The sequence below is a fragment of the Propithecus coquereli genome, unplaced genomic scaffold (assembly GCF_000956105.1).
Source record: "Propithecus coquereli isolate 6110/MARCELLA unplaced genomic scaffold, Pcoq_1.0 Scaffold10, whole genome shotgun sequence".
Taxonomy (NCBI): Eukaryota; Metazoa; Chordata; class Mammalia; order Primates; family Indriidae; genus Propithecus; species Propithecus coquereli.
The window spans coordinates 1,330,114-1,355,590 of NW_012133858.1; the positions used below are offsets into that span (position 1 = coordinate 1,330,114).

Genomic DNA, 25,477 nt, shown 5'->3' on the forward strand with positions numbered 1-25,477 from the left:
AAAATTTAAAAAGTCATTTCCTTTGTTTCCCCCAATACCTGACTTATAGTCAGACACTGTCTCTCAATTTCTTCAAAATGTGTCTGGGATCTGTCCCTCTTGTCTGTTCCCTCTGTAAGGCTCTGGATTTTGACATCCATGCCTGAATTGGTCTTTTTTCTTCCTGGCTTGAGTAGGAAGGAGAAGCAAAAGAAAACTGGAAAGTGGAACTAGAAGTCTCTAAAATCCCAAGTGTTAACCTTATCCATGTTGATGGGGGAGATGAGTCATTCTACTAATGGCTAGAAGCTAAGTTTAATGAATATTTAAGAACTGCCAACTAAATGTCACACATGTGGCACTGTGTGAGGTGCTGGGACCACAGCAATAAATAAGAATCCCCCAGCCCTCAAGTGCCTAGAGAGAGAGGAGAGCTGAGAAAGGGGGTCTTGGAGGATTCTGAGAGTTCTAAAGGGGAAGGTTAAATGCTGACAGGGGTGGGACAGATGGTGGGGATTGTAGGGGAAGGAAGGGGACATTTGTACTAGACTTGAGGGATGAACAGGATTTCAAGGGTAGAATTGCCCGGCCCTTGATCAAAGGTTCAGTTTACAGGCTGGACTAATCTGTTTTGCATAGTAACTACGTCCTGGGCTTCCCCTGTGGAAGCAAAGCACTCATGTGACAGTTGGCGATGTGTGTTATGTAGGACACTTTGGGGAAGGATCATGTCAGAGAAGTGAACCAAAAGTGAAATGAAGTCCCATGATTTCCAGGTAGATTTCTGAGTGAGAGGCACATGTCCACGTAGGAATTGAATGACAATTAAAAGTGAAACTGCTGACAGCATTGCTCGTAATTAATTCTACCTCAAGATTTGTGTGGGAATCTATAGGAAACCATGGTGTCAAGAATATAAAGGGAAGAAGGTGCAGAACCTCGGAGATGGACTCAATTTCCACCCCAGGCAGTTCTTCTCCCCTAGATCTCTCAGGGGTTTTTGCCTCTGTTTCCATCGCCATCACCTGGTTCTGGGCCTTGGCAGCTCACAGGCCCACTGACCATTTCAGTTGCCTCATTGGTCTCCTGGCTTTGTCTTCTCTACTCAAGTCCATGAGAGCACGAACATTTATGAACCAGCTACAGTCTGCCAGATGCCAGTGTGCACAGAATGCAACCTCCCGCCCGCGCTGCTTTGAGTGCGCCCCATCCCCGCTCACTTCCGTTAGAGCTCAGATTGCACGGCTGGTCTCTAATAAGAGTCTTTGATTCCCCCTGGACTGCTTCTGCCTTTCCGAACTCTGTCTTTTAAGGCACAGCTCCAAGCCAGCTTCTCCATGAACCCTTCCTGATCTCAGCAACAGGAAGTGATGGCTTCTGCTGAACTTTTGTAGTTCATGTAGTGGTTTCAACCACTCATGTCATGCTTCCCACACTGACTGGCAGATTACTTGTTTGTGTATGCGTCAGGGATCCAAATGCACCTTGAACTATTTTGAGCCACAAGATGCCTATTTATATAAGAGACTGAGGAATCTTCTGGGAAAATATTGACTCTCAGAGGAGTCAGGTCCAGGGTGATTTACTTAGTAAGGCCTTGTAGGGAGGGGCAATGAGGGGCTTGTAACTCATATATCTCCTTTTCTAGATCTTGAGCTCCTTGAGGGCAGAGATGATGTGTGATTAACCTAGTAAAGTATATAGTCTCCAGCATAGTGTTTGACACCAGTGAATAGTCAGTAAGTATTCATGAGATAAAGGAATACTTATGGTCCTCTCTTTGGAGGAAATATGACTGTCCATCAGACTTCATTGCTGAAAATATTAAGTTATAACCCACAGATTTTCTTTTCACATGTGTGAACTTTTAGTGTAGTTACTGTAAGATTTCCACAAATCCATATCATGTCAAGCATTTCTGCAGACTAAATAAACAAGATGCTTTTTATGTATAGGTAATACTGTTTTTCAACTATGTAAAGATACTGTTGTGGTTAACTTTTAAACCCACAAATTTTTCTAAAAACCTTATTGAAATCCAAATGTCTTCTGCTTTACATATACCATTAGGTAATTAAAGCGCAACTTCTACCATGTAAGGTCTGATTCTATTTTTTTAAAAAAAGGATTAAAAGAGGTCCTTGTACTGAGAAACCACTGCTATATACCATAGGCATGTAACAACAGCCCTGCCTTGGTGATCCTCCAGGTCGGGGACTGGTACCATATCCAGGAAAAGTTGAATCTCAATTTATAATGCACAGTGTACTTTTTTTGCTATTTGTTTATTGCTTCATTTCTTCATTTACTCTTCACGATAGCCCTCAAGGGTTGACAAAAGAGCTGTTGACTCTCTCAAGATTGACAGGGACCTTCTATTGTGAAATGTGCATGAAAGAGACCAAATATACAATATAGTTTCAGAAAAAATGAGAAATGAACACAGGAGCCATATGGGACACTCTGAAGAGTTCTCCAAGCACATAATTGGAGTCCTAAAAGGAGACAAAGAGAAAATGGGGCTCTGAAAGTCCACACAGGGCAAAGGGACAGAGAGTATAGTGAGGTAAGGTACATATCTCAGCTGGGATGCTGACATTTAAGCTGGGAACTGCCTGAGCAGAAGCACCCAGCCAACAGAAGGTATGAAAAAGCTTTCCAGGTGAAGGAACAACTGCAAAGGCCCTAACAGAGAAAGGAGCTAGGTATGCCTGAGGAACAGCAAAAAGACCAGTCAGTGTTCCAGAACCATGATGGGAAAAACGGAGAACAGAATGAAACGTGGCTGGAGAGACAGGCAGGTGGGGCCTTGTGGGTGCTAAGTGGCCAGAAGAGTAGTACTCATTAAACTTTTCCTTTGCTTCCCCACATTTCCCAGCCCCTTTAATCAATAAAGCCCAAAGCTGATTATCAAGTGGGCCCATGTGACCATTTCTAGGCAATTGACTATGTATGAGCAGAAGTGACTTATGTCACATCTGGGCCAAAGCATACAAGGGCTAGCACAGAAATGTCAAGCTGTTTCTTCCTTCAGATGACAGAGCCTGATGCTCAAAATTGGCTGAATCACTGAGCTGCAACCTGAAGAACAGTTGCCATTATGAGTCACAGAAACTTTCAGTAGACTTTGAGTAAGAGAGAAATGGCAACTTAGTTAAGTAATAATAGTCAATCCTGACTAATATCACATGGCATGAAGTTTCGGTTTTATTTTCAGTCTAACAGGAAGTCATTTGAAATTTTGAGCTAGAGAGTGATGAGATCTCTTACATGTTAAAATGACCACTTCACTGTGTGTAGAATAGATTATGAGGAGGAAGGACTGGAGAAACGAGGGACCACCTATAAGCCTATTGAAGTGAAACTAGATATGAAGTAATGGTGGCTTGAAATCAGTGGTGGCAGTGAAGATGGTGAGTTGAACTCGGGATATACAGTCACACACTGCATAATGGTGTCTCGGTCAACAATGGACCACATGTAAGATGGCGTTCCCATAAAATTATAATGGAGCTGAAAAATTCCTGTAGCTTAGTAGCACCACAGCTCTCATAACGTCAGAGCATAATGCATGGCTCACATGTTTGCAGTGACGCTGAGGTGACAAATCTACTGCACTGCCAGTCGTATGCAAGTATAGCACATGTAACTACACACAGCTCGTAATACTTGAGAATGATAATAAATGTCATTACTGGCTTGTGTATTTACTATACTATACTTTCAATCATTATTTTATTTATTTGTTTATGTATTTTTTTGAGACAGAGTCTCACTCTGTTGCCCTGGCTACAGTGCGGTGGTGTCATGATAGCTCACTGCAGCCTCAAACTCCTGGGCTCAAACGATCCTCTGCCTCGGCCTCCTGAGTAGCTGGGACTCTAAGCGCCAGCCACCATGCCTAGCTAAGCTTTCTAGTTTTTGTAGTGATGGGATCTCGCTGGTGTCCAGGCTGGTCTAGAACTCCTGACCTCAAGTGATCTTCCCGTCTTGGCCTCTGAGAGTGCTAGGATTATGCTAGGATTACAGGCATGAGCCACTGTGCCCAGCCTTTATCATTATTTTACAGTGCACTCCTTCTTCTTTAAGCCGCATTTGGGTGAGGCAAAGACATAAAGTGTAACCCTAATGTTTGTACCCTCACAATACCCTGAAATAAAAAAAAAAAAAAAGTTAACTGTAAAACAGCTTCACGGAGGACCTTCAGGAGGTATTGTAGAAGAAGGCATTGTTGTCATAGAGGATGACAGCTCCATGTATGTTACTGCCCTGAAAACCTTCCAGCTGGACAAGACGTGGAAGTGGAAGACAGTGTTATTGATGATCCTGACCCTGTGTAAGTCTAGGAATGTGTGTGTTTGTGTCTTAGTTTTTAATGAAAAAAGTTTAAAAAGTAAAAAATAAAAATAAAAATTTTAAAAATAGGAAAAAGCTTATAGAATAAGGATATAAAGAAATACCTTTGTACAGTTGTGCAATGTATTTGAGTTTTAAGCTAAGTATTATTACAAAAGTCAAAAAGTTGAAAAAGTTTATAAAGTAAAAGAAGTACAGTAAGCTAAGGTTGATTTATCACTGAAGAAAGAAAAAAACTTTTTTCATAAATTCAGTGTAGCCTAAGTGTATGGTGTTTATAAAGTCTACAGCAGTGTACAGTAATGTCCGAGGCCTGCACATTCATTTACCACTTACTGATTCACCCAGAGCAACTTTCAGTAAGTGCACTATATAGGTGTATCATTTTGTATCTTTTATATCATATTTTTTAATCATACCTTTTCTATGTTTAGAGATACATATACTTACCACTGTGTTACAAGTGCCTACAGTATTCAGTATAGTTACATGCTATACAGATTCGTAGCCTAGGAGCAATAGGTATGTGGTAGGCTATGCCATCTAGGATTGCATAAGTGCACTCTATGATGTTCACACAATGACAAAATTGCCTAATGACATGTTTCTCAGAACATCATTAAGCAGTCCATGATTGTGTTTTGTTCTTGATCTTAGCAAAAAGGCCAAGAAACGATTACATTACTGTTATTTTGAAGATAAATCTAACAGGACTGATATTAATAGAAAGACTTCCAAGGTTTTGGGCCTGAGCAACTGAGTATAGAAGAGGACAGGGAGAGCAAAAGGTAAGGCAAATCGAGTGGGATTCAAAAATTATGTTTTGATTTCAAGATCTCTTTCAGAAAAAGGAGAGAGAGGGAGAAACAGAGAGACAGAGAGAATATTCCCAACTCATTTTACAAAGCCAGCATAACCTTGATACCCAAACCTGACAATGATATTACAAGATACATAGATGCAAAAATCCTAAACAAAATATTTTCAAACCAAGTCCAGAAATACATAAAAAGGGGAATTCATCATAATACAGTTGTGTTTCTTCCAGGAATAAGTTGGGTTTGTTCCAGGAATGCAAGGTTGTTTTAACATTCACTCTCTATTACTGTAATTCACAACATTAATAGAATAAAGGAGAAAAATCATTTCAATAAATATAGAAAAATCATTCATTAAAATTAGAAATAGAAGAGAATTTCTTTAATCTGACAGGAGTATTATAAAAACCTACAGCACACATCATATTAGTGGTAAAATATTGAAAACATTTTCTTTCAGGTCAGGTATGGAAGAAGGATATCTTCTATCTCCCCTTCTATTCCATACTGAAGGTCCTACCCAGTGCCATGAGGCACCAAAAGAAGAAGAAGGAAGAGAGGGAGGAGGAGGAGGAAGTGGAGCAGGAAGGCACAGGTCAGAAATAAAGAAATGAAACTGTCATTATTTACAGATGACATAACTGTATCTAAGGAAAATCCTGAAGACTCTATGGATTAATGATTAGAAATGATAAATGAATTTATCAAGATCATTTGATAGAAGTTTAAGATACAAAAATCAATTGTATTTATATGTAGCAGCAATAAGCAATTAGAAAGTAAAAAAAATTAAATGATAGCATTTACAATCACATGAAATTCATCAAATGCCTAGAAATAAATCTTAAAAAACCCTGCAAGGACATGACATGTACATGTAAAACTACAAAACACTATTGAGAGAAAATAAAGAATACCAAAACAATTGAAGTGCTAAACCATGTTCATGGATTGAAAAATCAATATTACAAAGATAGCAATTCTTTACCAACTTGATCCACAGTGTGAATGCAATTCTAATAAAAATCCCAGCAGGGTTTTCTTCTTTGTCAAAATTGACAAGCTGATTCTATACTTTTTATGGCAATACAAAGGGAAAGGCCAAGAATAACCAAGATTTGAAGAACAAAGTTTGAAGAGTACCAGATAGCAAAACTTATTATAAAGCTATAATAATTACAACTAGGTGGTATCGTCGAAGGATAGAAAAATAGACCACTAGAACAGAAAGAAAATCCAAAAATAGAACTACAGATATAGGAACATTTTGATTTATGACAAGGGAGACAATGAACACTAGTGGGGATAAGACAATCGTCTCAATAGGCAGTGCTCAGTCAATGGGACATCCATGTGGAAAATAATGAATCTTGACCTTTCATACCACACACAAAAACCAAATCCAGGTTGATTGTAGGTCTAATTGTGAAATGTAAAACAATAAAATATCTAAGAAGGTAACATAGGAGAATATCTTCAAGGGAGGAAAAGATTTCTTAAATATGACACAGAAAGCACTAATCATAGCGAAAAAGACTGATAAACTATTACACTGAAATTAAGAAGTTATGTTCATTAAAAGACACCATTTAGAGAAAAAAAGGTAAGCAAAGTAGGATATATTTGAATATATACATATGTGTGTATATATAACCAATAAAGCACTTTAAACCTGAATATGTAAAGAATTCCTTTAAGTCAATAAGAAAAAGCACACAAACAAATAGAGAAATGGACAAAAATCTAGAAGAGACACTTCACAATAGAACATATCCATATGCCCCCCCCCCAAAAAAGGTATTCAACCTTATTATTTATCAGGGTCAGGAAAATAAAAATTAAAATAACAATAATATGCTGCTGCATATACCCAAATGGCTAAAATGGGAAAAAAAATGTCAACCATTGGGGAGGATGAGAAGCAACTGAAACTCTTACTCATTGCTAGTAGGAATGTAAATTAATACGATCACTTAGGAAAACTGTTTGGCAGTATTACTATAGCTCAATATATGTATATAAACCAAAGTCTGAGTAATTCCACTCCTAGGTACATACCCAAGAAATGTATACATATGTATACCAAAAGATATGTATAAGAATGTTCATAGCAATACTATTTGTAATTGCCCCAAGCTAGAAACTATCCAAATCCAAATGCCCATCAATAGTAGAATGGATAAATAGTGACGTATTCATACAACAGAGCACACAGCAACAAAAATGAAGAAACTATTGAGAGAGATCTCCAGCTGTTCCTGCCCTCAGCTGTTTGAGCCTTCTCAGATTAGGTCCTAAATAGATGAATAAAGGAAGCTCTGAGATGATTCTAGCCCCAGTGGCTGACTGCAACAGAATGAAAAACCCTGAGTAAGACCACCTGAGCCCCGTCAAGACCCATATTCATGACCAAAATAATTATGACTAGTTTATGTCATTGTTTTAGGCATGGGTATTACATAGCAATAAATAACTGGAATATATGTTGAAATATTTAGGAAAAAAGAAAGAAAATAAAATATATGAAATTTATAAATCCACTTTTAAATGTTTAAGGAAACCTAATTAAGTTTGTACAAATCTTTTTAAAAACTATTGTTTAATACTAGGTTTGTCAATAGAATAAGAGATTTGTAAGTTGAACTTAAAAGCCTAAGGGAAAATTAAGTTTTTAAATTTAGACTTCCATAAATTGAATCTCAATTGAAAAATAAAAAATAATTACCAATGGAAATTTCTTGGATATCTGACTCCATTGACCCTTTCAGATAATTCAAAGAAACAACATAGGGAAAGGAACTGAGTGATTTATTGAGTGCTTTACTAGGTGCCACGTCATGTCCTAGGTGCTTTACCTAAATCAACTCATTTGATCCTCACAACAACCCTGTGAGGTGGGTTTTATAATCCCCGCTTTACAGATGAGGCTCAGAGAGGTAATGGAACTTGCTCAAGATTCTGCAGCTAATAAACGATGGAATCTGTACTTTTGCACTTTGGGATGCCTTCTTCTGGAGCGAAGACTTGTGGCAGTGACTTTCTCAAGGCCACTCAGGGGCCTCAGTGTAGCTACGGAGCTGACACCTTCCGTGTCCACTCCCACCTGGCTGTGAGCCTTCCAGTGGCTAAGAAGAGGGGTGTGCCTGCCAGTGGTGCCCTGCTAACGTGGAAGAGTGCCGCGCCGGCCAGAGAGAAAGGGATAGTCCAGTGATCCTTAAAGTTCAGGAGTGTGGATTGGAGCCAGAGGGGCCTGTCCCCTGGACATAACTTGAGAGTAGCTCTGGAGAGGAGTTCTAGAAGCTGTGGAAAGAAAAAGAGGGAGGATTTCAGCACTATGGCTCCAGATAGCTTGCCTAACTTCACAGGGTTCTTTTCAGTGTTTTCTTTTCCTCTACAATGTCTTACATGGTCAGGGCAGTTGTACCTTTGGATCATTTCATTCTAGAATATTGGGGCGAGTCAACTTTGAAGTTATCTAGTCCAATCCTCTCATGTTATAGGCGAGGAGACCAACGGATCAACTTTTGTTTCTTCCTATGAACAATCTATAGAACTCTACTTATCTAACCCTATTGCATGAGTTTAAAAAAAAAATCAAAACCCTATATTGAAAATGATAAGTTTTTTGAGATTCTTGACTTTTATTTTTACAAAAAGAGGGGTAGGAAAATGAGGCCTGTGAAACAGAAATAGAAGAATGCCCTGGGAACAGTGGGGGTACCCCAAGGCTGCTGTGATCCAGAGGGCAGGGAGGGGACTACTGCCTCTAGCCTACCTGACTGACACATGAAATCCGTGGCAGGCAGAGGTGGCACCACCACCTAGACTCCCGCTCTGGCCACGCCCCTTTCAAGAGTACGTTTTCTGCCCCAGAAATCTTTCCAGTGGGTCTGTGAGAAAAGCACTATTTACCAGCACTTAGAGCTACCAAAGCAGCTACAGCCACTTCTGAGGGAAGGAGCCTGATTACAGAGTGACTGCACTCTGTCTCCGCCTGAACAAATAAGGGAAAAAAGACTGGGTGCCCCCCTCAGTTATTCAGGGGCTAAGGCGCTAGCACGTGTTTTCTTTAGGCCTCTATCTTTTTTTATTCCTTTTGTTGTCAGGGGATTCTGCCAGCTGCTACCTTCCCTGAAAAGCCAAACTGGGGGAAATAGGGAAAATCACCTTTCTCTGTGCGGGATGAATTGGGGGAGAGGGAGGGAGAGAGAGATACAGCTAAACAATTGTACACACAACAGTCATTAAACGTGTTACACATTTAACTAGTGCTTTATAATTTACAAACTGCCTTTACATACTTTATCTCAATTACTCCTCACAGCAACCTGGTAAGGTAGACAGAGACGTATCAGTCCTGTTCTGCAGATGAGGAATCTGCTCTTGTTGGTAGTTAAGTGGCAGGACTAGAGTCCAGATCTTAGAACCACAGAATCAGAGAGTTGGAGGTACCTTAATAGAAATAATCTAAGGCATCCTTTTCCCAGAGCCTGAATCACCTTTAAAAATCTCTGAGATTTCTTCAGGTCCCAGCTTGAACTGTTCCAATGACGAGTAACTCACTACCCCATGAGTAATCCATTATTAATACTAAGCTAAAATCCTTCTCTTTATAACTTTCAGACTTTAATTCAATTTCTTTCCACAAGAACCACACCACATTAAGTCAAATTCTAATTCCCATTGTTTTTAAAATTTGAAGATATTACCATTTGCCCTTTTCTTGCAGATTAAACATCTTTAATTCTTTCAGCTATTTATCATGTGATTACCTAGCTCAGTGCCTGAAATATATACTAGATAGTTAGTAAATGTTTGCTGAATTGGTTCTCTGGCCCTTGGTACTGAGTTCTAGTCCTGGGATCCTTCCCTGATCACAAGTGGTCTCCATATTGTAATCTATCATTTTTTAATTTAAATAATAGAGAGAAAAGAAACAATATATAGTTTTTACTTTCCAAACCACAATTTTCAGAACAATGTGAAAACAAAATAAAAATTGGCCAAATTTCGACATCTTTCAATTTAGTCTGTGATAATGGATTCATTATCTAACCCAACGGACCACCTCAGAGATACATTTCTAAAAGACATTGTTCATTGAGAATCTCCTACAAGTAAGACATAGAATGGGACACCATAGAGATTACCCATAGAATTAAACTGAAAAATTCTAGTGAAGGCAGGAGAATGTGGGGTCTGGTGGGAAGACCCAGCACGAATCCATGATCCCGAGGCACTGCTTTGCCTGTTAAAAGAAGCAGAACCCACTTTCAGTTCAATTTTGGGGACTATCACACTAAAAAATGTACTGTCTTCCAAAAAGAGCTCCAGAGGAGGCTCTATTTTTAGCTGGTCTTAAATTGGACTGTGTGAGAGACAAGTACTGGTGTCAATGTGAGGAAGCTGCGTCATTCCTAACGATGCAGAATTCAGCCAACTTCACGCCTCTTGTGTAAGTGCCGTGCCGGGACAAATAGCAATGAGCTTAAAATTTCAGTAACTAAAGAGCCAGGAAATAGATGGTGAATTGTGTCGTACTTCATGAAGGAATGATAGTAAATTGCTACCAATCACAAGGGAATATGCTTATTCATTACAGTAATAACCTTATAAGGAGTCTGATGGTAAATAAGTCAGACCAAACATCTAAAAACGCAATTCCAGAAAAAGATCTCAGGTTAAATTATTCCATTATCACAGACTAAATTGAAAACCATCTGAAATTTAGCCAATTTGATCATGTTTTCAAGTTGTTCTGAAAATTCTATGGTTTGAAAAGTAAACATATTTTTTCTTTCTTTCTATTACTTTAACAAACATCGAAAACCTGCTCTCTTTATATTACAAATGCCAATATTTTAGAAAGTGAGTTACATTAGCAGTTATCTCATCTTGAGTTTCAGAAAAGGCTGAATTTGGAAAGAGGCATTTTATATGATAGTATTAAGGGTTGAGGACTTGGAGACTGAGTTGTGAGCTCCTTTCACTTAAAATGTCTGCACTGTAATCACGTGGTAGGTGATAGATTATTCACAGGTACAAATGGAGGGGAGCTTCTAGTCAAGGAGGACCCACCACCATGAGGGAGGACAGTCCCAAGTCACCAGAGAAATCATAGTGAAATATAGCAGAAAGTTCTTGCTGAAAGGCACTCAGATATCCCAGGACTTGTGTCCATTATACTGCTAACTAACTGCTTCTCTTTTTCTCCTCTGAAAAACTCATCCTTTGTCTTCTCACATCAATCCAAGAGGGCTTTTGGGGACAGCTGGTTCAACAAACTCAAACAAAGAAAGCAAGGTTCAGTGAGGTTGTATCGTTTGCAAAAAGTTACATATTTGATTAGTAATAGAGCCAGACATGGAAGCCAGGACTTTGGGCTACCAGTCCTGGTCTCCTTCTTATTTACCATGCTGCCTGCCTCCCAACATTTGGAAAACATTCCTAAAGTTTTCACACCTTCAATTGAATGAGAAAGGGACTGACCTCGGAAGAGTTAGGATTAAAAACTAATAAGATGGGGGTACAGGGTGGTTTAGGATAAAGCAATAAAGCAAGGCAGGAGAGTGGGGGGTGGGGAAGAGAAGGTAATAGGAGAGATAATATATGAACAATAAAATGGGAGACAGCACAAAGGACAAATGGAGAAGGAGAAATGAACTGAGAAGAAGAAGAAAAGGGACACTCAAGAGCAGCAAACTGAGGCAACCAAGGATGGAGCAGAAGTTAGAAAGAGAGAAGAAAGAAGAGAAAACTAGAACCAAGAAAAGAGAATAAAATCAGAAAGAACAACACGAGAAAACAGAGATCCGCTGTGAGTTGAGAAGGAGTGTACCGTGGGTGGGCATGCTGGACAAAGACAGGGACCCACAGGCTGTAACTGTATGCCTACACGGGCGTCAATGCGCAGGAAGTGAATGGCAGCACGATGGGAAAGGGTGATGACGGTGGCCAGTGCACACGGAGGAAGTCAACAGAGGGATCCTGCGTGTTAGATAGAACCGACTCAACTACGGGCCCAAGGGCACTAGTACCACAGATTATAAATTCCTATCTATAAAATCTCATCATTCACCTCTCTTGCCTCTTTCCTCGTTTATGTCAGTTGTTTTTCAAAATATACAAACATTCACGCATTCATTTCGTGTACCCTGGAGGCCTTTCTCATGGGGCTAGTTTCTCAGGAAATTTTTTGGTGCTTCCCAAAGAATGGTGGGTCTCTTAGGGACCCTTCACCTGGAAATGCCTTCCAAATTGGGAACAATGGGATTTTCCCCAGGGAACGCCAGGCCTCCATCATGCTTGGGTGGAGTTCCAGAGGAAAATGTCACAGCATTGTGACAACAGCCAGGGGAACATGAAAGCAATTTCCCAGCACTGCTGAGTACAGCGTTTTTTGTCCACTCTCCAGTAAGGGAAATCCTGCACGCACTGTGAGGCCCTCCCAGATTCATACCCATCCTGCCTCCCACAGGCGTGGACTGCTGGGGAAAGCCAGGCTGCCTGTACATATCTGATCACAGTGACATTTCATCAGAGCAGTTTCCAGTCCTCTGCCTAAGTGATCAACAAACACATTCTCCACCTGGCAAAAGGAAAGCAAGATGGGGACGTTTTCCTCCCAGAGCTATTAGCCTGTAATCACAAGCCTCTCTAAAAAATGTCATTTCAGCAGAGCTACCTGTCCAGTTCAGCCTAAATAACAACTGCTTTCCAGAACTGACCCTATGCTGAGAAGACAATCAATGGGAAATAGAACCTTGCCAGCATTCTTTTTCCTTTAGAATGCAGGCCACAAATAAAATCCCCTTTAGCTCCAGCTGTGGCCTTAGCTATTAGCACAAACTTGCAAAAACATTTAGCAGCAACCTACCTGCCTGCTCAAAATGTCAATCAGTCCACTTTCCAAAATGCAATTACAGTTAATAATCAATGAGTTTTAAAAATTATTCATGCCTTGCATGCACCTGGAGTGAGCGGCTATCTGCAAGGTTGGGTTAATGCCACTTTCTAGGAGTCCTCTGAGAGGTAATGCTCCATAAAACAGTTGTTTGCCCTGACAAGCTGGGGTAAGGCTGGCTATTGGCAGGAATGCGTGGCAGCTTCCTTCTGAGTACTTACATAGAATCCTGGGCTGGTGACTGTGCCCATGTTAGTTCTCCCCTCACCTCATGTACTCCCCATCACTCCTATAATCCATAAACGACTCTGATCCCGACACCTCCTCAAAATCCTCCAGCACCAGACTGGTGGAGTCCTCACCCAGGATGCCGCTGTCAGGCCTGGACATCCTGGCTCGGGAAGGAGGTGCACATGGGCTGGTGGCAGCTGGAGGGGGAGAGGGGAGGGAGGGTTGCTGGACAGATGTGGCCATGGCCTGAGGCGGGGACACGGCCGGCTCATGGACTTCCTCATCATCCTTCTCAGACTCTGTCACTGCATCTGGGGCAGTGGGACCCAGGATGTGGTAGAGGCTGGGGAGGCGGATGTCAAAGCGCAGCCCAAACTTAGCAAAGAGCTTCTCGTTGAGAGTGTAGAGCTTCTCTGAGATGTCATAGCCCAGCAGAGCTGAGAAGAGGCAGGAGATGTATCGCTCTTTGGTCAGAAGAAGATGGAGACTTTTTCGGGGCCAGGAAATGTAGCTACATGAGGTCTCAGCAGTCAGAGTAACCTGAGGGGGTGAGAAGCAGAGAAGGAAGGTTTAAATTAGAAAATCTGTCCATGCTGAGCACAGAGAAGCAAACAATCACAGGCAAATGTCTGTACTTTTATAGAAGAAGCTGCGTGGGACTAAACGCCCCATGGCCTTGCCATGTCGGGTGAATGACTTTTACTTGTGTGCACTGATCTGGGGGAATGTCCTGTGTCAGGAGCCCTGGGATCAGCCATTCACTCACTCAGCTGTCGCCTCCTGGAGCCTCAGTTTCCACACCTAGTTTCCTCAGCTCTAATTCTATGGCTCTTAAGTCTGATATCACTAATGGCTGCAAAAGGTTCTGAGACTTGTGATTTTGAGACAGAGAAAGAAGGGGTCTTCTAGTGCTCTGAAGAGAGGTTGAAATGCTGATGACTATTCCTTGTAAGAATGAAGAAGGATAATGTATTTGGGTAGGGACACAAAAAGAGCTGGAAAGAAGTTTAGTTAGAGAAAAAGCTTCTGATGAGGTATGCTAAGCTGCATCATGTGGACAGAGCACAGGTCCGTGGTTGCTTTTTACTGGGCCACTACGAGTAACCAAAAGGATCTGATGACTAAAGTCGGAAAAAGGGAACAGAGGGAGACAAATTCTTAAGAGCAGAAAGTCAAAGGGCACCTCATTCTCCATTTATTTATTGATCTAGGAATTTCTGAGGACTCACTACGTGCTTGTAATGCAAAGCTAAATTATACTTGCTGGGGAAATAAACAATAATGTGTGCTGCATGCAGTGAGTGCCTTGTTAAAATAGGGATGAACGGTAAAGCTAGGGTTGAAATGGAAACATGCTTAGGATAGTACAGGAAAAGAGTATAGAATCACACAGTTTTTTATAATCTGATTGACCATAATATTTTGGGCTGGCAAGGCTCATGATGAGCATTTGTGGATGGAGACAGTGGAAATGATGATAGTGATGGTGATGATGATGATGATGATAGCAGCTGACACTTATCGAGAGGTGACGATGTGCCAGATATTGTGTTAAGTACTTTATATTGATTATTAGATTAAAGGTAGGGTTGACTTTCCAAGCATTCTTCGTTAGAGATTATATATACTCCTTTTAATTCCTGCATTGCCTACCAGATCTCCCAGTACCCTCCTCTCCTCTTCCTTCCTCTCTGCTGTACCCCTCCTCCACTTCTTTCATTTCCTCCTCTCAGCTTTTCCCCACTAATTGTTAGCATTGCAACCGGGATCCTAAATTACATTATCAAGGCCAAAAGTTTCAAGTTTCAAGTTTCAATTTCAAGTTGCAAGTTTCAGTTTTCCCTCTTTACCAGCTGTGTGACATCAGATAAATTACTTAATCTGAGCATATTGCCTCAGGAGAAAGAATTCTGAAAGTAATGCGATCTGTCCTTACTTACAGTACATCAAGTATAATCGTTGTCACAATCTGCCATAGCCTGTACCTTAGATGTACTCATTAACAATTCCAAACAAGAAATCAGAGTACCAAACATGAAGCTGGCGTGTCGAGCAGGAGCTAATCTGGATATAAACAATGTCCTTAAAGCCAAACACAAAGATGGTGAGCATTCTTATGAACATGCTGTTACTTCTTCCCTCTTCAAATAAAACAAAATTTAAAAAACAAAAATTCTTCTTCACCTCACTTCCCTGGCTAGCCACCACTCTATTAATTTGCTCCCCTTTTTAGCAAAACTCCGTGAAAAAAATCGTCTATACTTACTGCCTCCAATTCCTCTCTTTTCACTCTTCTAAACCAATAAGGCTTTGTCTTTAGTAGTCCATAAATGCTGCTCCTGTTAAGGCCACCAGTGACCTCTAAGTTGTTGGTCTTGGGCCAGTGTTCACGGCACGCTACCCTGTCCATTGCCCCCTCCCCTTCAATATACCTTCTCCACTTGGTTCCCAGGATGCCATGCACTCCCGGTGCAATCTCCTGATTGTTCCTTTCAGGCTCCTTTGCTGCTTTCTCTTTTTCTCTCCAATTTCTTAATACTACAGTGTCCCAGCGTTCCATTCTTGAACCCCTTCTCTGTCCACACTCACTCACTTGGTGATCTTATCCAATCCAATGGCTTTCAATATCATCTGTATGTGACCAACTCTCAAATTTATGTCTCAAGCCCAGACCTCATTCCTGAATTCCAGACTCAAATATCCAACTGCCTATGCAGCATCTCCATTTAAATGTCCACAGATGACGCAGACCTAACATATCCCAAACGGAGCTTCCTATTCTCCCCAGACCAGCTCTGTCTGCAGCCCTCTTTATCTCAGTTGATAGCAACTTCATCCTTCCAGTTGCTTAAGTCAAAAGCCTTAGAATCTTCCTTGATCCTCTCTTTCTCTCACATACTACATCCAACCCATCAGGAAATCTTTTTGGCTCTATCTAGATAATATATGCTCTGGCCTATATGACCTGGCTCGCTGCCACCTCTCCAAATTCCTCTTCTGCTATTCTCTCCCCTTCCTCTCTCTGTTCCAGGCCCGCTGTCCTTTCTGTACCTCAAATACGCTAGCCCCACCTCAGGGCCTTTGCACTAGCCCTTTCCTCTGTCTGATCTGCTCTCCCCCAGATATTCACAGAGTTTACACTGTCACTTCTCTCAGGTTTTTGCTCAAATGCCATCTACTCAACAAGGACTTCCATGACCACCCTATTAAAAATTGCAACCATATCTCCTTATGCTACTCTATGTTGTTGTTTTTTTTAACTAGCAGTTATTATTCTCTAACATATTGCACACTTTACTTATTCATTATGCCTATGGTTCATTTTTTGTCTACCGTACTAGAATGTAAATTGCATGAGGGCAGGGACCTTTATCTTCCCTGTTCACTAATATATTCCAAGCACCTTTAATAGTGCCTGGTGTATAATAAGTGCTCAATAAATACTACTGAAATGAATGAATGAGTCAAGTGAAGACCACCAATCTTGTATACTGCAAAATAACCTAATGTCAATTTCTCATGTCCTGTATAAAATCCTTCCCCAAAGGTATTCTGGAAATTTGCTTCTTGATTGGTTCACACACACACACACACACACACACACACACACACACACACACACGTCTTTTATAAAGTTTTATCAAGTATTTAGCTTTATCTTTAATACTCACTTCAGAGGTTGGTTGAATAGATTAAATGAAATAACATATGTAAGTAGGATTTAGATCCAGTAAGCCAGGATGCAAATTAGAGAAATAATGATGATCTCTAATGTGTGATCTCTCCTGTGCTGTATTCTTGGTAATTAATGAGTGTCACAATGCTGAGCAGTCAATAAATTCTGATTTAATTGAATTGTTGAGAGGTGTGATGGAATTTGATTGATTTGTGTTAAACACAATGTGAATTATGATTTAGGCAGGCACTGTGGATTGCTCTCTCAATCAACAAAGACTATGTAATCGCAAAAGGCAAGGACAGGATGAACTATAACGCGGGATAACACTCGACATTTGCAAAGAGGAAATGGGACTTTACACAGCCAATAGCAAACATGCAAAGGAGGTGCACACTAAAAATATAAACGAGAGCAATATGACCAAACCTGCATTCCAGGCTGAGAGGCCATCTGGGGTTACAGCCCTTCCCTTCGAGCATAACTTGGGGGAGGACACCCGGCTTACCCACCACCTGTTCCTCCGTGTCAGTGTCAGAAATAGAGCCCTGGCCCAGCTGGCTCAGGACCTGACTCAGCCCTCCTGGAGGTCCTCATGGCCCTGAGGGAGCTCCTGAAGGAGATTTCTGAGCCAGGTAGAGAGTGCGCATGGGGGTGGGGGTTAGGAACATGACCTAAGGGGGTCTGCAGCTGGTGACCCTGGCAGTGGGATCAGGACTTCTTCCCAGGCTCCATCATCACAGAGCCAAGTGTCAGGGTGGGGGCGGAAGGAGGCCCAGCCAGGTGGCACTGCCTGGCATGTGCCTGTTCCGGGGCTGGCTCATATGTTGGCTTGAGGGACTCCCTGACAGAAGTAGTAGGAGACATGTAGATCCCAGTTCAAGCAAACTCTCTGGACACGGGAGTCCCTATAAGGGTGGGTGAGAGTGAGGAGAGTGAGTGAGAGAGAGAAAGAGTATGTGTGTGTGGGGGTGTGGGTGTGGGTGTGTGTGTAAACTCCACTCTTCTGGTGGCCCTCCCATTTTAATAAAGAATAGAAATACTAGATCCAGGCAACTTGGTTTTGCCACTTTCTAACTGAAGACCTTGGGCAAATTACTTGATGCTTTGGGACCTTAGTTTCTTCGTCTGTTAAATGGAGTAATAATAATATCCAACCCATAGAGTTGTTGTGAGAATCAATGAGGCAATATAACACGTAGCGCCTGCCACATGCTAGCCATTCAATAAATGAGAACTACAAAGAAAGTAATCGAAGCCTGAAGCATTGGCAGGAAAGAGAGTAGGGACCAAGCTGCCAGGCTCCCCCCTTGGAGTGTGTATGTGAATGCACTAAAAAGTCCTCTGAGACACCACCTGCTCAATGGCAAGCCGGTTCAGCAAATCTTTACTGAACACCTACTGTGTTCCAGGTACTATCCTTTGGAGCCTAGTGATAGAGAGAGGGAAAAGCACAGATTTTTACTTCAAAGATTCACTGTGCAGAAGACAGAAAGGAAAACAGATCGTTAGAACAGAGAGCAGTACATGCACCAGTCAGCATAAGCAAAAGGAATAGAACAGGCACACAGGCAGGGGCACTAAGCAGTGGGGTGGAAGTTGGTGAGGTTGAGCTGGGCAGGCTTCACAGAGGAAATGAGGTGCCATGGTCTCATCTAGAAGGGAAATGCATTTCAGATAGAAGGGATAGAAGGCACCAAGGCATGGAGTTGCAAAACAGTGTGGTGTGTTTAGGGAAGTACAAGTGGTTCAGCACGGCTAGTATGGGCAAAAAGATGACGGAGGGAGAGACGAGGACTGGAGATCACCGAAGGGCTGAAGTTACCCACTAAGGAGTGTGGGTTTTTATCTGGTGGTCACTAGGCTCTTCTGGAAGGGTTTTAGACACAGCCCACCCATCGGGGTCAGCACCTCCTTATCCCACCCGCCTGCGCCAGGGCCCAGGCACCCTTTCCACAGGGGAAGACTGCTCCTTCCTCTAGCATCATATTGGCAGTGGTGCAAAGGACAGACATGAGAGGGGAAAGACGGAGGTACGGACGTTGCTGGCTTGCAGTGGGGCGGGGTGAGGCAGTGCTGCCATGGGGCTCCCTATTACCTGGAACACCCCCTCCTCAGAGGGCTGCAGCGATTCCCATTCGGGAGAGTCCATGAACTGGTATGGAAAGATGTAGTGCAGAAACTGCCCGTCCTGGCTCACACGAACCCTGGCAAAGGGAGAGAAGAGACCATGTGGGAAAAGGAAAATGGCTGCCCAACTCCTCTTTGCTGCAGTTACGCGTTGCTGATTAACATCAATCTTCCAGCAGAAATACCTTGCCTAAAGCACGGTAAACCCAAAGCAAGAGTACCCTGATTACTGCTTGGAAACAGTTTAGAAAGGGAACCCATCGAGACTTCCCGATCCCTCATTTTCCTCCTTCTCCTTACCAGTGGTTCTCAATTCCAGGCTGCTGAGTAGAAGCCCCAAGGGGAGCTTTAAAGAAACACCTTATCCCAGAGCAACTAAACAAGAGTCTCTGTAGGTGGGATGTGGATATTATTAGTTTTAAAATCTCCCCAGTGATTCTAATGTGTAGCCAGGATGCAAACCACTGCTCCAGAGCTCTGCTATACACTAGCCACAAGTGGCTATTTAAATTTACATTTACATTAATTAAAATTAAAAATTCAGTTCCTCAATTACACTAATCACATTTTATGTGCTTAATAGCCACACGTGGCCTGTGGCTACCATATTGTACAACATAGGCATAGAACGTTTCCGTCATAACAGAAAGTTCTCCTGGACAGCGCTGCTCTGGAGGTTCAGCCTGGGGCAACTTCTCCTTTCCTCCTTCCCAGTAGGCTGCAGAACAGCCATGCTTTCTACCTCGTGTGCTTACATTGTAACCACTTTTCAGACTTTGAAGAAAGTGGCAAGTCTAATGCATGCCAGACTCTGTGCTAGAGACACTTTACAAGTGTTCTTTTATCTAATCCTCACAATACTGCAAGGTGGATTATTTTTGTCTGTATCTTACAGCTAAGGAAACTGAAGCTCAGAAAGGTTGATCAGTGAGCTTAAGGTGACATAGCGGTTAAGTGGCAGAACTGAGATTCTATGTCCTCACCACAATACCATGTTGCCACCCTATCAGCATTGTCCCTTCCCTACCTTCTCAAACCATAAGGTGACAATAACAGCTTCTGTCTTTAGACAATGAGATCCCATGCACCCTGTCTAGTTGATGGTCCTGGGGTGAAAACCTAACCCAAGCTCATCCAATCAAATTCCTTCCCTGGGAATTTGGAACTGGAATTGAGTGAGGGTGACTCATGTCTTGCATAGAGACAACTATCAGGCATTGGCAAAACTAACACACTCTCCTGTTAAGGAACTAAAACCTTGTTTTTTTTAATCACATAACTCAGACTTTGAAAAAGTGTATACCCCAAAGGGCCACAGAGAAAAGAAATTTGAAATCATAAAATGCCCTACTAGAATATGTTCTTGTTTCTAGTCCTACCTGAGGCTCAAGTGCATGGCTTTCCCTGAGTTTAGTGAGAAATCCTTGTATCTTTTAAAATAAAGACGCCTTTTTCTCCTTCAGCTAGCTAGAGTGGGTTTCTGTGGTTGCAGCCGGAAAACCTAATTCATCTATTTGTTTTAATTTTATGAATATTCTTATTCCACACTACCAACAGGTTAAACAACTGCTCTTGACTTGCCCATGACCACAGCTCAGGGCTAGAAATGCCCCAAATACTGCTCACTGTCTTTACATCCTTGTCGCTGGCACATAGCCTGATGCTTTGCCCCTGCAGGGTAGGGGGATTGCATTCTGTGAGAACTTGTTAGAATTGACGGCATGTCACTGATTATGCCTGGGGGCAGTGAGTGTATTTCAGACATGATGCTGTATCTGGGAAAAGGGTAGAATCTAGTATGGGCTTTATCTTTTCCCCAGAAAATTCAGTTTCATCTTCCACCTCTCTTCTAAAGTGAGTTCTATCAGGCAAAGGGGTGCCTCTATCAGGAAAAGGGGGAAGATAAAAAACATCTCTAAGGTACAACTTGTCCATTTGGAGAGAGCTATGCTTCCCTTACTTTTGGACTTTATTGGCTAAACAAGTATTCATGGACCACCTTCTGTGTTCCTGGAGGTCTGGGAATGCAGAGATGGGTACAAGCTGGTGCTTGCCTTTGAGAATTTCACAATTTACTGGAAATCACAGGCATGTAAATAACTGGCTTCAAGTCAACGTGGTAAGTGCTGTTATAGAACAAAAGCATAGAGGAGGGGGAGAAATTGTTTCTCTTTCAGTGGCAGACTTCTCAGAGATGACATTTAAGCTGAGTTTTGAAGGATGAAAAGGATATCAAGAAGCAGATATGGATGGGAATGGACAAAGATCTGGGAAATCCAGTGTGGCAGTGTGTTTGCCAATATCTGTTTTTTTCTCTTCCTCCATGGTACTAGAGTTTTAACTGGACACATGGCTGCACAGCTAAAGTCTACGTTTCCCTATTTCCTTTGCTGCTAGGTATGGCCATGTGATTAAGTTCTGGACCATGGGATATTAGCACTCCTGAGTCTTGCTCTTCATAAATGCACACATATTTGTATACAAATTACCAAAGACCATCACCAATTAATAAGCTATTGACTATTATCTGATAACCTAAAGCTAGAAGACAGAAGGAGATGCAGGTTTCAAACCAAGCTAAAGATGGAGTTGGCCCGTAGCTTCTGATGGCAGAAACACACTTGCTCCTACAAGACCAGGTGATATATATGGACTGCCTGGCAGAACTTCCATGAGTAACGAAAGGATACATGAGAAAATGAAATGCCATTTCTCCTACATCAGGGTCTTTACATATTCTAGCTCTAGCTGGACCTCTTCTCCTGGGGTCTCAGCTTAACCATTCCTTCCTTCAGGAAGTCTTGTCTGACCTCCCCAGAAAAGTTAGATCCACCAGTTACATGCTCTCATTGCACTTTGCACTTCTCCACGGAAATACTATATTTATTATTAACCACTACGTCAAACATTAATTATTGACTTTCTTGACAGACTGCAAACTCCACGAGTACTAGATAATATTTTTCATATTTAGCACTGGATCCCTAGTCCCTAGCACTCTTAATAAATATTTGTGGAAGGGGGAAAGAAGATGGAAGGAAGGAAAGGAGGAAGAAAGGAAGGAAGGAACAAAGGAATGAATGAACCAATGAGTAAACACTTGTGTCACCAAAAAAGGGGATCAAAACCTCAATGAAAAGCTTCTCTAAGAGAGGAAGACAAGAGGAGAGAATGAAGGTGCTGGAATATACATCAGATCCTCCCATCATCTCCTCAGGCAAGGAATCTGGCTACGCAGGCAAGCCACCAAGGAGTGATAACATCTTTGAGAGTTAACATCTAATGAGCCTGCCCAGCTCACTGAAGCCATTTAAATTAGTATACTGTGTCCTTTATCATTTGTCTCTTCTTCCTTCTTAATCTCCTGGATCATGGGTAATTTCCTCCTATATGAATAGCTTAGACAGTTAGTTACCTGTTCAGGAAGCTGTACATAGGGCAGTTTGTGTTTTGAATTTTACATGAGAGAAACTGTCCAAAAGTAAGCACAGCTTAACAAGGTAACAGACTTTGAGGAAATCACTTTGCCTCTTTGAGTCTTCAAAGGGACTGATTGCCCTTATTAAAATAAAACAAAAAAGTCTTCTGAGCTTTGAACAAAAGTCTCCAGATAATGGTCTGCATGAGAGACAGGAAGGTCAGCACAGGAGGCCCCCACTTCCTGGCATGGAGTTCTTGTCTGCTACTTTGAGGTGTTTGGTTACCTCACTGTAACCAGCCCACGGTACAGTGATTCTCCTTTAAAACTGAGCCCATTCATAGACTAGAAGGCTCTTCTTCCCCTGTGTCCAACTTAGCAAAGCTGAGACAGGATGACTTTGAAAGATAACAAAACAAGAACAAAACTCTTACTCCAGACCTTGAAAAGCATGAAAAAAAATCAAAATTATCTAATTTTTGACTCAGGCTTTTGATGCTAAGTATACTAGGAAAAGCTACACTGAGGGTAAGCCCCCCTCTGCCCTTCACAGGGTAGCAGTCTTATATAAGTTCATGGAAAATCTATCACGTATTAGATACCTAAACTGTACAATAATTATAATATGCTTCCAGGGGATGAGCACCATACAGCAGAAGGGGCACCTCTGCTGGTCTCAGTTCCCTCCTTTCAATATCAGAGCTACAAGAGGCAAATAACATCTTGGATCTCATGAATGAGCAAGTTCCCCAAATTGTCTTTATTTTAAGCATGGACCTGTATGCGGCAAACATTTTGGCAATAGTCATAACATATCTGTATTTACACGTACGTTTGTTTACAAATAATTGCATTTGTTTACACTTTCAGTTCACTCATAAATGAAATGAAATGTCTCCCCACAAAATGTCTCTCCTCATAGCTCACTCAACCCAGGACTTCTGAGTCTAAAAATCAAACATGTAGACACAACATTTTGGATTCTAAAAATTAATACAAAATGCGTATTATTCATATTAGCAGTAGTTGTAGTACCATTATTATTGTTAAACTTTTTTTTCTGTCCGGTTGGCAATCTTGTTTTGGTCTGTTTTTCTTGGAATCAGAGCCCTCTGATTACCATTTTACCTTTTCTACCACATTCTCCTGTTCTCAAGAAAGCCGGTTGGGGTCGGGGGTGATTGGGCGTGGGTTGCACAAGTGCCACTTGGGCAATATTTCAAAGAATCCACAACTGCCTACCAAATGTACAGTACAGAGCCCCACGATGTTTTCTCCTAAGATATCAACGGTCAACATTCACATCCAGGTCAGCTGGGCATACACTGATACTGACTAAGACCATTTTTGTCAATGTCTGATTGTCAGTCTTCTTGCAAAGAGGTGGTGTCTCCACCAAATTCTCCATGAGACACGTGTGAGCATCACTACTCTTTTCTCATGATTGAGCCCTCAGATTGATAGTACTGTACTTAACTTCTTGGTCTGCAAGAATCTCAACAACCAGGAATGAAAAAGTGAACAAGTGTTGGTCCCTCTCCCAACCTGGCTGTATACAGGTATCCCAAACACAAGTGGGGCTGATTCCTTGATGTCCTGGCAGGGAACAGGGGTTATGGGAAACCTCCTCTGTTTCAGGCATTGTTCCCTGAAAGAGCTGGTGCTTAGCAAATGCCTATGGAACAAATTAACCTCATTGAAATGTTCAGTTTTCCAGAGCTCATGGAGATGCTGCTTTAGCTTAGACATAACACACTGGTGTGTGTGTGTGTGTGTGTGTATGTAGACAGGGGGTCATTTAAGGCCAGAGTGCAAGAAACACCCCATATCTCCTCGCAGCAAGTGCACACACAATCATTCCTGCCAACCAAGATGCCGCCTCATTATCTGGTTTCCCCTTAGAAAATAACAAGACAGAGGAAGCAAACCCACTGTTAGAAACTCTATTTTGTTTGACTTGCCACATCCTTCCCTCAATGGAGAGGGACATACACTGGAACAGGACACACCAGGAAATGAGAAGTGTGGGTTGGGGAAAGAAATTCTGGGAACGAACAGAGTAGCTTACCGGCCAGACAGCAGCAGGGACAGGCGGTTGATGGGCGTCTCCCCCTCCACAGCGTAGGTCTGCTCGGTGGCCAGAGTGAAGACCTGCTCCTCGCAGCAGTTAACAATCTCCTTGTACGTCTGCAGGGGCACCTGCAGAGGCAGGTACAGCGTCTTGTAGAGGAGGCTGAACTCCTCAGGGAAAGTGTCCTCGCGCAGCCGGTATACCAGGTGTGCCAGCTGGAGCAGGCAGGCCACTGCCAGCAGGAAGCTCCAAAGGACAATGTCCAGGCCACAGGCATTGAACCAGCCCCACAGCACACAGCACAGGTAGCCTGTGCCCAAGAAGCCAAAAAGGAAGAAGCATCCATATACCCCACTGCCCCCCATGAAGCCCAGGAGCAAGATGCAGTTGGCTAGGTGGTACATAGCCCCTTCCATATCCTGCTTCCAGCTAATGCACACTGGCCCCCTAATGCTGTTGGCGCTCATCTTTGGGATGTCTCAAAGCCTTGCTGGGCTCTAATACTGTCCCCGCATAAGAAACTCAGAGAAGGAATGAATCCGTCCTTCCAGGTGTCTTCTCACCTCCAGCTCCACTTTTCCTGGGAGGAATGCTTCTGGTGGCTTTGGGAATGAATGGCAGAACATAGTACAATTCATGAAGAATTTAAAAACTTTTCTCTTTCTCTCTCTCTTCCTTCAGCAAGGCTCGGGCTCTCCCTGCAGAGCTCTGGCAAGCTTCCTTAGCTCCAGGTTTCTTAGGACAGTCTTCAAATTTGATTCTTAGCAGAAAAATCTGTATTGTCCCAAGGGAAAGGTAAGATTATGGGACTGAAAACTTGAGCAGTGTGAGATGAAGCGGCCACATCCTGCTCTCTGTTGTTCCCAAGCAGACTGAGGAGAGCCCAGCATGGGAG

The 25,477-nt window shown here is 42.2% G+C and overlaps 1 protein-coding gene across 2 annotated transcripts; it reads right to left on the bottom strand.

The window, feature by feature from the left end:
* Positions 1 to 7,940: 7,940 nt before the first annotated feature.
* Positions 7,941 to 25,199, bottom strand: POPDC2 (popeye domain containing 2). Of its 2 annotated transcripts, none has more exons than XM_012642204.1 (4): positions 24,580 to 25,199; positions 19,062 to 19,170; positions 13,419 to 13,827; positions 7,941 to 8,453 (listed from the first exon to the last, which is right to left on the bottom strand). In XM_012642204.1, the coding sequence occupies exons 1-4, from the start codon at positions 25,047 to 25,049 to the stop codon at positions 8,368 to 8,370; spliced, it is 1,074 nt and encodes a 357-aa protein (XP_012497658.1). In that variant the 5' UTR covers positions 25,050 to 25,199; the 3' UTR covers positions 7,941 to 8,367. The 2 variants fall into 2 exon arrangements, with proteins under 2 accessions (XP_012497658.1, XP_012497665.1); XM_012642211.1 differs by lacking the exon at positions 7,941 to 8,453 and adding an exon at positions 9,256 to 9,326 and having other exon boundaries at positions 24,580 to 25,115.
* Between the last annotated feature and the right edge of the window lie 278 nt (positions 25,200 to 25,477).

Coding starts and splice junctions, on each gene's coding strand:
- POPDC2 (XM_012642204.1), bottom strand. CDS start 25,049: ATGAGCGCCAACAGCATTAGGGGGCCAGTGTGCATTAGCTGGAAGCAG. Junction 13,828..19,061: donor CTGAGGAGGGGGTGTTCCAG/GTAATAGGGAGC, acceptor TCACCCCCTCAG/GTTACTCTGACTGCTGAGAC. Junction 8,454..13,418: donor GCCTGACAGCGGCATCCTGG/GTGAGGACTCCA, acceptor TTCTTTCCACAG/CTTCTAGAACTCCTCTCCAG.